Source organism: Oryctolagus cuniculus, chromosome 11 (genome assembly GCF_051225735.1).
Source record: "Oryctolagus cuniculus isolate XC-2025 breed Fujian yellow rabbit chromosome 11, ASM5122573v1, whole genome shotgun sequence".
Classification (NCBI taxonomy): domain Eukaryota; kingdom Metazoa; phylum Chordata; class Mammalia; order Lagomorpha; family Leporidae; genus Oryctolagus; species Oryctolagus cuniculus.
The window spans coordinates 28,514,115-28,525,710 of NC_142877.1; the positions used below are offsets into that span (position 1 = coordinate 28,514,115).

Sequence of the window (11,596 nt, forward strand, 5' to 3'; positions counted from 1 at the left end):
TCTGACTAGATAGACTTTTATTCTAAAAGCCCAAAAATAATTGTTACATAAGGCTTACCAGTAAACACAGAAAGAAAAATGTAACAGCACTTACATGGACCATAGGACTTTTTAAGATGTTTATTATTTACTAAGAGTAATAAGCACAAATTGGTAGCAATTTGTACAACCCCACCAGGTTACAATTCACAGTAACAGACTAGCACCACTCCACCACAGACAAGAACACAACTACATCTCCTCAAGATAGAAGATTTATTACCAAACATATTCCACCTTCTATAAATGTTTTGTAACATGGGTTGAATATCACTTATCTCAAATGCTTGGGACGAGAAGTGTTTCAAATTTCAGATTTTTTCAGACTTTAGAACATTTGCATAGACTTTATCAGTTAAGTGTCTCTAATTTGGAAAACCAAACTCCAAAATCCAAAACATTCTGAGCCTGACGTCAGTGTTCAGTGTGTGATTGTGGAGAGCTGGGATTTCAGGAAAGGGCCATTCCACCTGTAGCTGGTACCATGCGTACGGATAGCTTCTGTGAGTACAAATGCCCCCGAAGGCCCTCAGAGAGCAGAAGTGAACACTTTCTCATGGAGGAACGCCAGCTTTTCTAAGCGAGTTCGTTTCAGGAGTGGGAGCCATTCCCAGTGGGGTAACTCTACCACGCGGTATCCAATCCGAACCAGCTGTCGCCTCTTCATATTGTGCAGTCCAAGGAGATCCCTGGTACCATAGCAATATTGGTTCTTGTTTGTCAACTGAATAGCCAGTTTCACTAGTGGGGCCTGCGCATGGTCTGGGGAGCACAAGCCAGCCATCCCCACTGCCTCTGATCTATCGGCTACATTGCAAAGGGAGTCCCCCAAGGGTATGGCTGCCTTCTCTAACTTTATGGGCTGCTGCTCAGTCTCTGACTCAGCTTCCCCCTGGAAATGCCCTCTGACTTTCCCTTTCAGTAACTGATTCATCAAATCATCTGTAAGGATGACTCCTACATGCTTAAGCCTTAATTTGGTGACATCTTCAGTTGAGATGGCTTCCGTGTTAAATGGCAATGGCTTCATGTTAACATCAAGCTGGACTTCTAAGTCAGAAGATCGGGTATGAGGCAAAATCATATGGTGCCTGATGTACTGGGGCCCACCCAACATGGTCTCAAGTGAAAAGAGGGCTTCTAGAAATTCAGGCTTTGAGGTCATATCCTTTCTTGCTAAGTTCCACAGCTTTTCAGATACCTCTTGCTGGAAATGAGAACTAAGGCGACTGCCTTTATAATCTGGACACTCAATACCAACTGTACCATCAAGAGTATACAGTTCCTTAGACAGTTCAAACTTACTTCTCTCCTGAGCTAACCTGACAAACTCTGGACTCAGAGCAAAATTGATGAACTCCACTGGGAAGTACTCAGAAAATGCCAGGCCCAGCAGGCAGGTGAGCAGGTGTTCTGGGTACTGGTTGAATTCAGGCATCTTTCTGTGAATCTCATTTATCAAGCTGGAATAAAATTCTTCTGCGTTGGGTGGCTTGTAATTCAGAGTTCCAAATGACCACAGAATTTTGGCAACATCTTTACTTCGACAGTGTGCTACCCTGGGAGGTAAAGAAGCAGCCACAGCATTCATTACTCTTTCATCCAGGATGCGCAAGGCCGAGCAGCTCAGAGTCAGGTGCATGACACCCTGAACCCCAAGGGAAGGAATCCGCTGAGGAGCAATCTCTCCAAATCGCTTCATGAAATTTATGTGATCCACGTGAGTGAAACGGAACATTTTAAGAATATTCACTAAGGCGTGACTACTCAGATGTTGCATGTCAGCACAAGCCAAGTCTCCAATTTTCCGCATGGCAAATTCAGAGAGACTACTACTTGACTTAAAGAATCCTAAACAGATTGTACCAAGCTCCTCTAAATTGACCAACTCGATATACTTAAGGATCAATGATTCCAGTTTTCGCATTAGGTCCTGGGGTACCTCACGACTTTCACCTATAATATAAATTAAGTGAATCAGTTGAGACAAAGATAGATCTTTCCAGTGCAAATTAAGATAACTAAAAAAGATTTTTAAATACCGAGGTACTCTGTGACCCAAGTACCGCCACAGATCAGCTACCAGGAGGAGCTGATCCAGATTCATCTCCCACACCTGATGGCAAAATCTGGTTTCATACACATCTAGCATTGGATGGGAGTGAGAGATTCCTAAACGGACAAAGGCTGTCAAAATACTGATCAGATCCGGGGTCTTAAAGAGCCATATGTTTTTCACACTCAGTTGGCAAAGCAATGCAAAGCTGGCACTGGACAGCAAAAGAGGACGCTGCTCTGCAGGCAAAGTGCTCAGCTTGCAGAAATAATCAACAATGATTTGAGGCTGAAGATTGTTTTGATAAACTGTGACTTCATGTAAAATTAGTTCACCTTCTGAAACAGTCAGGGGCTGACAAGTCTTAGCCCTGTGATAGCTGTGAAGCTGGTACTCTGGTCTTAGCTGCAGAAAAACTCGGGTGCTTTCAAGGGTGTCAAAAACTTCCACATCTTCTTCATCCATTCTCCTGGCCCTCAGTGAGCCTGGCTGCAACGTGCTGGCCTTGGAGGTAGAAGCCTTGCTGAATTCCAGACCCAGGAGGGCTCGGCTCGTTGTGAGGATCTTCCGAGAAGAGGAGGTGCCACCAATGTTCTTAACTTTTCTGCTAGGCTGGTGGGGGCTAGTGTGTTTGGGAGAGTCCTGTCCCTTGTGCCTTGTGTTGCTTCCCACATTCCAATATGCCACACTGGGGATTGATCTGGAGGCAAAAGGACTGCAAAATGCTCGGTATTCTAAAGGCTTTAACAACTTGAGAGTGGCTGCCATTCTGGTGTCAATACTGAGAGCACAATCCGCACAGGTGTCACCAGGCAATTTCTTGTTTAAACGGTGCTTGATTAGAGCTGGACGGGGAGCTGTTCCACAGAAACTGCCTGGAAATCTTCGGCATATCACAAGAGCCATGGACCACAAGTGACTGGGCCAGAATTGCTGCCAGATACTGAAAAAAGGGTAGATGAAGAATGAGTGGTTTCCACCTATCACAATACCAAAATTTACACATTATAAGAAATAGATTCAAACTACACTGCTGTTGACTCAAGGCAGGGATAAACTCTGTGTGACTTGCATAAAGGCACAGGGAAAGCCCAGAACCAGAGTACAAGGGGCAGTTCCTGGACTGCTGCTCAATCCAGACTTCCTTCACTGGAGAAGGGAAGTAGGGTCTGCTTGAGAAGACGCAGTTGCTCTGTCAACATTTGACAGGAAGGAGGAAGGCAGGTTTCCCAAAAGAAAGTTAGGAACAGAAGTGAGCAACCCACTCCACCTCTTTGGTATCAGTACATAAAGGTCCCACTTGAAAAACAGGAACATTTGTAAAAGCTGTCATGCCAATAGCACAGGGTAAAAAAATGGGATTACATGTGAAGTTTACTTAACTATACCCACAATAACCTTCCCTGTTCTTAAAGCACAAAACTTGCAGCTACAGATTCTTCCATGCTCAGGCTGTTCCTGCACCTTTGGGAAGATGCCTGCTCTCTCTGGAAGGCTCATAATGGATTCTGAATCACTACTGCAGAGTGACTGTGCCACTGCAAAGTACATTCACAAACTCATTGTGGTGAGGGAGAGCAGATGGCTAAGGGCCTGCTCGCCGTCAGTTCAGGGCTGGGAAGCAAAGAGCAGCTCAGAGCTGAGCTCCGGGCTCAGGGCTCACCGGTTCACACTGCTGCCCCGCTGACAAGCTGCCTCCGGAGGAGGCAGATTAGCAACATTTTCAGTGAGCTGTGTGTTGGTTACTTCCTTACTCTGCCTGAGAATGGTACAAGTCCCATTCTTCTCCCATGGTAGAAATCATGAAAAACTCTAAAATGAACTATGCTGTACTCTTGCTTTTTCTTAATGCTTATTACCTTTCTTTGCACTTAAGTGCCACAGCTTGACAGGACCCAAGGAGACCCGAGCTGCCAATCAATGGACCAGACAGGGCTGTTCTGCAGCAAATCACATGAGGGTCTTAATGGAGCCAGAACAACTTTGTGAAATGCCTGACCAATGCTATTGTCAGTCCCTTCCTACCAGAATCCACAGCATCAGAAAGAGGGGACCAGAGAGAAGCCCAAGGACTTTGTTCCAAAGGCCCAGCTACACAGGAATGCAGGATCTAACTCCTTTGTGAACCAGAGAATTCTTTCACATTGAATCTTCAACATTTGGCTTTTACTGTGGTCTGGGGGCCAGTCTGCTCACCGAGTTTCAACCTTTGGGACCTGATGTTACAGACCAGAGGTCAGCAGACCATGTCTTGGGGCCTACATCCCGTTTTAAGTACAGTTTTATACGAACATTGATGGGTCATTGATTACACAGTCTGCTTTCCCACTACAAGTGCAGAATTGAGTAACTGTGGTAGAGACTGTGTGGTCCACAAAGTGTGGCTCTTTACAGAAAAAGTCCACTTATCTCTGCCACAGACCACTAGTGTATGCCTATGAATACAGAGAGCCGACTTTTCAAAAATTAGAAAAACAAAGGAAAAACAGTACTGAAATAACTTTTTACTATTTAGATAACAACTGAAGATTTACAGGCCTCATGGTAATCAGTAGGAATCTCGATTAATACTGCAACACAGGCATGCGGAGGCAGATAGACTACCAAGTGACAGAATTCCCCAGTTTACAGAGCAGGCCTTCGAAGACTTGCCCTGGAAGCTGGCATCTGAATTTAGGGCAACACAGCAAACAGCTAAAGCCACAAACTGTTCACATCTGTAGTCCTTCACCTCATCTTGGAAAGCACATCCTAAGAAATAACTTTTTAAAGCATCAATTTAAACAAAATAGCCGTATTATGCTTAAGTACAAAAAACTGAGAACACCCCAAATATTCATCCAGTAGGAGGAGGCTGGGCTTGCAGGCACCAAGATTCAGTTTCCCTGAGGAAACACTTTCTGTAACATCTTTGATAACTTAACTGTTTCTCCTTGTTAGTGGGGTTAAAACTGTTAATTATAGAAGAGTATATGGATTAATGAAAAAAACTCTATAAATAATGTTATTTTTTAAAAAAAAGATTTATTTATTTATTTGAAAGGCAGAGTTACAGAGAGAGAGGGAGAGGTAGAGACAGATTTTCCACGTGCTGCTTCACTCCCTACAACGGCTGCAACAGCCAGGGTGGATCTTGGGCCATCTGCTGCTGCTTTCCCAGGTGCATTAGCTAGGAGCTGTTAGATGGCAAGTAGAGCAGCCACGTCTCGAACTGGTGCCCATATGGGATGCTGGCATTGCAGGTGGCAGCTGTTACCTATTATGCCACAACACCGGGGCCCAAATAATGTTATTTTAAAAGCACATTAAATAACGAAAATTATTCAACTGATTCTACCTAAGCGTACATAGTGAAACTACGGTATACAGTCCTGAAATGAACAAAAGAACCATTTCCAAGAACATCAATGTTTGGTGTTGATCCGGTGTTTTGAATTGACTTTTAAATCTTTTTTTTTTTTTTTTTATTTGACAGGTAGAGATTTAGATAGTGAGAGAGAGAGAGAGAGAGAGAAAGGTCTTCCTTCCAATGGTTCACCCCCCAAATGGCCGCTATGGCCGGCATTGTGCCGTTCCGAAGCCAGGAGCCAGGTGCTTCCTCCTGGTCTCCCATGCAGCTGCAGGAGCTCAAGCACCTGGGCCATCCTCCACTGCCCTCCTGGGCCACAGCAGAGAGCTGGCCTGGAAGAGGAGCAACCGGGTCTAGAACCTGGTGCCCATACAGGATGCCGGCGCTGCACATGGAGGACTAACCAAGTGAGCCATGGTGCTGGCCCCTCGAATTGACTTTTAACTCGTACAAACACAGTCTAAGTGCCAGGATGCAAATAATAAGAGTCACACCTGCCTTCAGGCTTCCTCTGCGCCAGACCTTGTATAAGCTGTTTTACCTGTTTTAGTTTCAATCCTTACAACTTTTCTGTAAGGTAGGCTTATTGTTCCCAGGTTATTGATAAGAAAGAGACTTCACAAGATTAAGAAATTTGACAAAGGATTAAGAGAAGTTTGCTATCAAAATCAATTCCCAAACCCATATTACTGGTAAACTAGAGAGACAAGAATGGGAGTCAGGAAACGGGTTCCAGACTGAGAGGCAGAGAAAGAGGTGTTGAGCAATCTATGGTCTTCCAGGGTTTCCAAGTGCCAGAGAGCTGGAGGGTTAAACTGGGTAAACCCAAAGGCCTCCCCCACCCGATAGTCTAATATTCAAGCTATCACTGTGGTTGGTTTATACTACTTACAGAAAGGCAAGAAGAGTAACTCAAAGACTGAAATCTATGTGAAGGAATGGTTTGCAGGTTGATCCAGGATCAAAGTAAGCAGAGCTGTCGCACAAATGAAGACCTGAAAGTTAGCAGGAGAGATACAGGATCCACAAGTTAGGATCCAACACAGGAGAGAAGCAAAGGTACCCCAGGATGAAGATGAAGTAAGATCCAGCACAAGAGCACGTGAGAACATAACGCACTGGAAGAGATGAACAGTATCAAGGGAGGGGAACGTACTTCCAATGGGTAACCTGGACAAATGATAGGTTGACATACAACCAAGCCAATAACAGTAACAAAAATTATTAACTCCAGGGAAGGCAAAAAAGTTGTACAAGATAGAAGATGTTCTCATACTCACTGCTTAATATTATGCGGATAGGGCCGGCACCGCGGCTCAATAGGCTAATCCTCCACCTAGTGGCGCCAGCACACCAGGTTCTAGTCCCGGTCGGGGTGCCGGATTCTTTCCCGGTTGCCCCTCCTCCAGGCCAGCTCTCTGCTGTGGCCAGGGAAGGCAGTGGAGGATGGCCCAAGTGCTTGGGCCCTGCACCCCATGGAGACCAGGATAAGTACCTGGCTTCTGCCTTCGGATCAGCGCGGTGCGCTGGCTGCAGTGCGCCAGCTGCAGCACGCCAGCCGCAGCGGCCATTGGAGGGTGAACCAACGGCAAAAGGAAGACCTTTCTCTCTGTCTCTCTCTCTCACTATCCACTCTGCCTGTCCAAAAAAAAAAAAAAAAATTATGTTGATAGTATTTATACAGTTTCATTAATACAAACCTTGACTATTGGCCTAACCATATTATGGAGGATGAAGGGAGGGGAAAAGGAGTAGGGATAGTTGGGTAGTGATAAGAGATCTATGGTCTCAAAGTTCATAATAAACAAGTCAAAAAATTATATATAAAACTACGAAATCAAGAAACACCAAAGCATTTTTTTTCTTTTTAAGAAAAACACACTGAGCATCCCTTATCTGAAATGTCTGGAACCAGACATGTTTTAAACTTGAAAATTTTTTAGATTTGGGGATACTTGCAAATGCATAATGAGACATCTTAGAGATGCAAGTCTAACCACAAAATTCCTTCATGTGTTATATGCACCTTATACACAGAGTCCGAGGCTAATTTTATACAATATTTTTACTGCACCTAGTTTTGAGTCTCACAAGAAGTCAGGGGTAGAATCTTCCACTTGTGGCATCATGTTGGTGCTCAAAAAGTCTTGGATTTTAGAGAACTTGGGGTTTTCAGATTAGGGGTACCCAACCTGTATACCGACCAATGCCAAAAGAAATGGATGAATAGTTAGAAGTGCTAGTAGGGAACCAAGGGATGGAAGAAGAAAGCTGTTGAACTAGTTGGCTGTTTAAACACATATAACTGACAAATTACAAAATTTACAAAATGCATGTTCTAACAGGAAATTATTTTTCAAGAAGACAATGAATGGAGAAGATAACCTCTCTGTAAAATGAAAACATTGAAGTTATTTTTACTGTAAGCACTTCCTATCTACAGAACTTTTTTTTTTTTTGGACAGGCAGAGTTAGACAGTGGGAGAGAAAGACAGAGAGACAGAGAGAACGGTCTTCCTTTTCCATTGGTTCACACCCCAAATGGCTGGCACGCTGCGCTGATCTGAAGCCAGGAGCCAGGTGCTCCCTCCTGGTCTCCCATGCAGGTGCAGGGCCCAAGCACTTGGGCCATCCTCCACTGCCTTCCTGGGCCACAGCAGAGAGCTGGACTGGAAGAGGAGCAATCGGGACAGAATCTGGTGCCCCAACTGGGACTAGAACCTGGGGTGCCAGTGCTGCAGGTGGAGGATTAGCCAAGTGAGCAGCAGTGCCGGCCTCTACAGAACTTCTTTACAGATGCCCAATAACTGACATGACAATAAAATAAGAAATCTTAGAGGCATGAAGAGCCAAAATACTGGCTCAGAGTAGTTACTAATGTTTTATCATGCAATTTTTAGTTACTGTACAGACACCACATCTAACTGTGCAAGTCTAAAATATAACCACTACAGAAGCTGAGTCGTGAGTGCTATGGAGAAGAAAAGGAAAGTAATACAGAAGCAGTAAAGTAGAACAGTAGAGAAAAGGCTCTGCAAAGCAGAGGAGGGCAGGCTGTGTTGTCCAGAAAGAGAAAACATGCTTGAGAATTAGCTCTTCCTTCTTCAAGACGCCCAAGAATGCACAAGCTAGAAAGGGAACTCTGAGATGTTCATCAGAGAGCTCCTGACTCCCCCACTGAAGGTTCACAGGCAGGTACCAGCATTCACAAAGCTGCTTGCCCAGTGCCCAGGTATCCCTCCTCCCCGCCTCTTCTGGGGGTTCCTAACAAACCGGAGTGGAGCTTCAGAAACCCTGGGACCTCGGCACTTCCAAAAGCACTGCCCAAACCATCCTAAACGATGCGATTTTACAGCCGTCAGGAGTGTTACTTTCCACCTTCCAGGTACAGGCCTGGACAAGGCCACGTAGCTTCATTCTAAACCACAGTGCAGAAGTTAAGGGGGAGACAAGGAGAGGAAGGCAGCCATGCGAGCTGTAGACTAAGTATGACGCCCTCAGCATACACAATTTATCAGTTACCAGATCTCATCTCTCAATTCTACCTTGTCCCATGAAAACTGCCCCAAATAAATGGATATTCCAAAGCCCATTCTTGCCTCAGCAAATTATCTGAGCAACACTGAAGACTAATAAAACGAAACAGCTAACTTTCTCGAGATGATGAGGTCTCCTGCTGAGACTCTACCAAGATTTAAAGCCCTTGGCAAGGGCTTAGCAGAGGCTGGGGAATCTTTTTTCTGCCAAGGGCCATTTGCCTATTTATAACACCATTTGTGGACCATACAAAATTATCAACTGAAAAACTAGCCTGCTATAGTTACTTAATTTTGAGCCCTGCCTGCAGTTGCCTTCGCAGGGCCAGACAAAGTGATTTTGCAGGTCTTATGCAGCCTGTGGACCGGATAGTCCCTACTCCTGGCTTAGATATTGACAGGAAGGACCTTCAGCAGTTAGTAAGGATGTTAACTAGCCTGGACTCTTCTGAGCTTCATTAGGGCCACCAGGAGATGGACCTACTAGTATCATGAAGGTAAAGCATCATTGCCAAAATGTTTAGATCAGGGTTAAGCCAAGCCAAAAACCAAGCTAGCGATCCATCCCCTATTCTTCGTCCTAGAATCCATACTTACAGCAGAGAAAAACAGCAATCACGATCAAGGTGAAACTTTCAGCCCACACAGTCCACCCTCCAAGACTCTGCTATTCTTCTATCAGAATGACAAGAAAGGAAATGGTATGTGTACACACACACACACAAGGGGGGGGGAGAGGGAGGGAGGGGGAGAAGGGGAGAAGGGGAGAGAGAGAGAGAGGGAGAGGGAGAGAGGGAGATGGAGAGGGGGAGGGAGGGAGGGGGAGGGAGGGAGGGAGAGAGAGAGAGACCCACAGCTCATTGTGTTAGAGCCACAGCTTTTTATTTTGAGGGACAGGGACAGAGAGATTCCATCGCTGGTTCACTCCTCAAATGTTGGCATGGCTGGGGCTGTGAAACTGAAAACAGGGATCTCAATCCAGTTCTCCCATGTGGATGTCAGGGACCCAACTTCCTGCGTCATCTTTGCTGCCTCCTAGAACGTGCATCAGCAGAAAACTAGAATCAGAGCTGAGGCAAGGACTTGAACCCAGGCACTCTGGTATGGGACGAGGCTATCCCAGCCAGTGGCTCACCTGCTAGGCCAAATGCCTGACTCAAGTCACTGTTCTTAAAGGGTTTCATAAGACTGATTTAGAAAATCTTCATACAACAAGGAGCAGACACCTGTGTCCTTTCAGCCCATCCAAAAGGGACTCCAAGAGGAACGACAAGATCCAGGCAGGTAGAGAGAAGTATCTGCACCCACACAGTCATTGAGAAAAAAATTCCCAAATGATCTGAACATCCATCCCTCTTAGCTCAGGAAAACACTTGGTTTTACCTCCTTTTCCAGTTCGCAAGGCTGTGTAGTACAGTATTTCAGACAAGCGGAGGAGGAACTTCAAAAGTTTTATATCAAGGGTGACTTACTCAGGCAATGCATGACAAGGCCTTCCTGGAAACCCAAATAACCCAATGCATGGGGAGAAAACTATCCTGACACCTAACGACCAAGGCCTCACTTTCGCCACTGCGTTATGCAGATCTTATTTTGGTCTGCGAAAGCCACTGAGTGCAGGGCGATGCAGAACCCCTCAGGAGCAGCAGCCATTCTCACCACTCACAAAGTGTGCCCAAGGGCAGAGAGCATGAATTCAGAGCTCAGCAGCTTCACAGGCCTGCAGCACAAAGCCCAGGCACAGTTAGTGCTAAAGCACTTGGCCATCGGCAGCACAGTGAGTGACAAGGAGGCGCCACCTGAGGACGCTAACGAATGAAGCCGCTTTCAAGGATGCCCCCCCCAACACCCCGGTCCCCGAGTCAGGACAGAAGAGCTGTGTCATGGTTTACAGAGGAAAAAGGCAACTTTCTTAGCTCGGGAGAGAAAAAGGGCAGGGGCTGTCAATAGTACCCTCAGGCTTCTGAAAATGGGAAAGAGGTATACATCACATTGACAATGACCCAATTACCTCGTCCCAAATGCTAAACAAAATACTGTATGGCCTTGCTGCCCAAAGTGTGGCCTTATAGCCCATCCGCATCGGTCTCGGCTGGAAGCAGGTCAGAATCTCAGAACCCGGCCCACGCCTGCAGAACCAGCACCGCCAAGCGATCCGCACGCACATCAAGGTGTGCTACCAGGTGCGGCACAGTCCCTCACTACCCCGCAATAGCCATGTGAGAAAAGCACTGCTACGATTTCCATGTCACAGAGGAGAAATCAAGGCTCAGGTAAATCGCTCGGCCAAGGTCACAGACCTCCGGAGTGCTGAGGGCCGGCGAGATCCTCCCGAGGGCCGGGCCTGCGAGAGGCGCCTGTCACTCCGACCAGGAGGTGCTGAACAGGTTCTCCGCGCAAAAGCCAAGGCCAAGGTCGGCCGCGAGCGCAGAGAGCCACGGCCGCTGCGACCTCTCTCCCGGCCGCTGCCACTCACCTGAGCCTGGCAAAGGCGGGCGCTCAACACCAGACTCGGGATGTGTTGAGAGCTGCAGCGACGCGAACACTCCTACAGCAACGCGGGGTGTCAGCACTCCACTTCCGCCCAGCTGCCTGCTACTTCCGCCTGCGGCGTCA

The 11,596-nt window shown here is 46.4% G+C and overlaps 2 protein-coding genes across 3 annotated transcripts in view; both read right to left on the reverse strand.

Annotated features, from left to right (window-relative positions):
- Nucleotides 1–11,595, reverse strand: part of UBOX5 (U-box domain containing 5) — a 33,321-nt gene extending 21,726 nt beyond the window's left edge. For both annotated transcript variants that reach the window (XM_051845220.3, XM_051845219.3), the window contains exon 1: nt 11,457–11,595. The gene's annotated coding sequence lies outside the window, so the exon portion shown is untranslated. The remainder of the gene's footprint in view (nt 1–11,456) is intronic.
- On the reverse strand, nt 106–11,581 carry FASTKD5 (FASTK mitochondrial RNA regulator 5). The gene is made up of 2 exons (XM_089308172.1): nt 11,457–11,581; nt 106–3,038 (listed from the first exon to the last, which is right to left on the reverse strand). Exon 2 carries the CDS (start codon nt 2,999–3,001, stop codon nt 569–571), a length of 2,433 nt encoding a protein of 810 aa, XP_089164298.1. The 5' UTR covers nt 3,002–3,038; nt 11,457–11,581; the 3' UTR covers nt 106–568.
- Nucleotide 11,596: the final 1 nt, after the last annotated feature.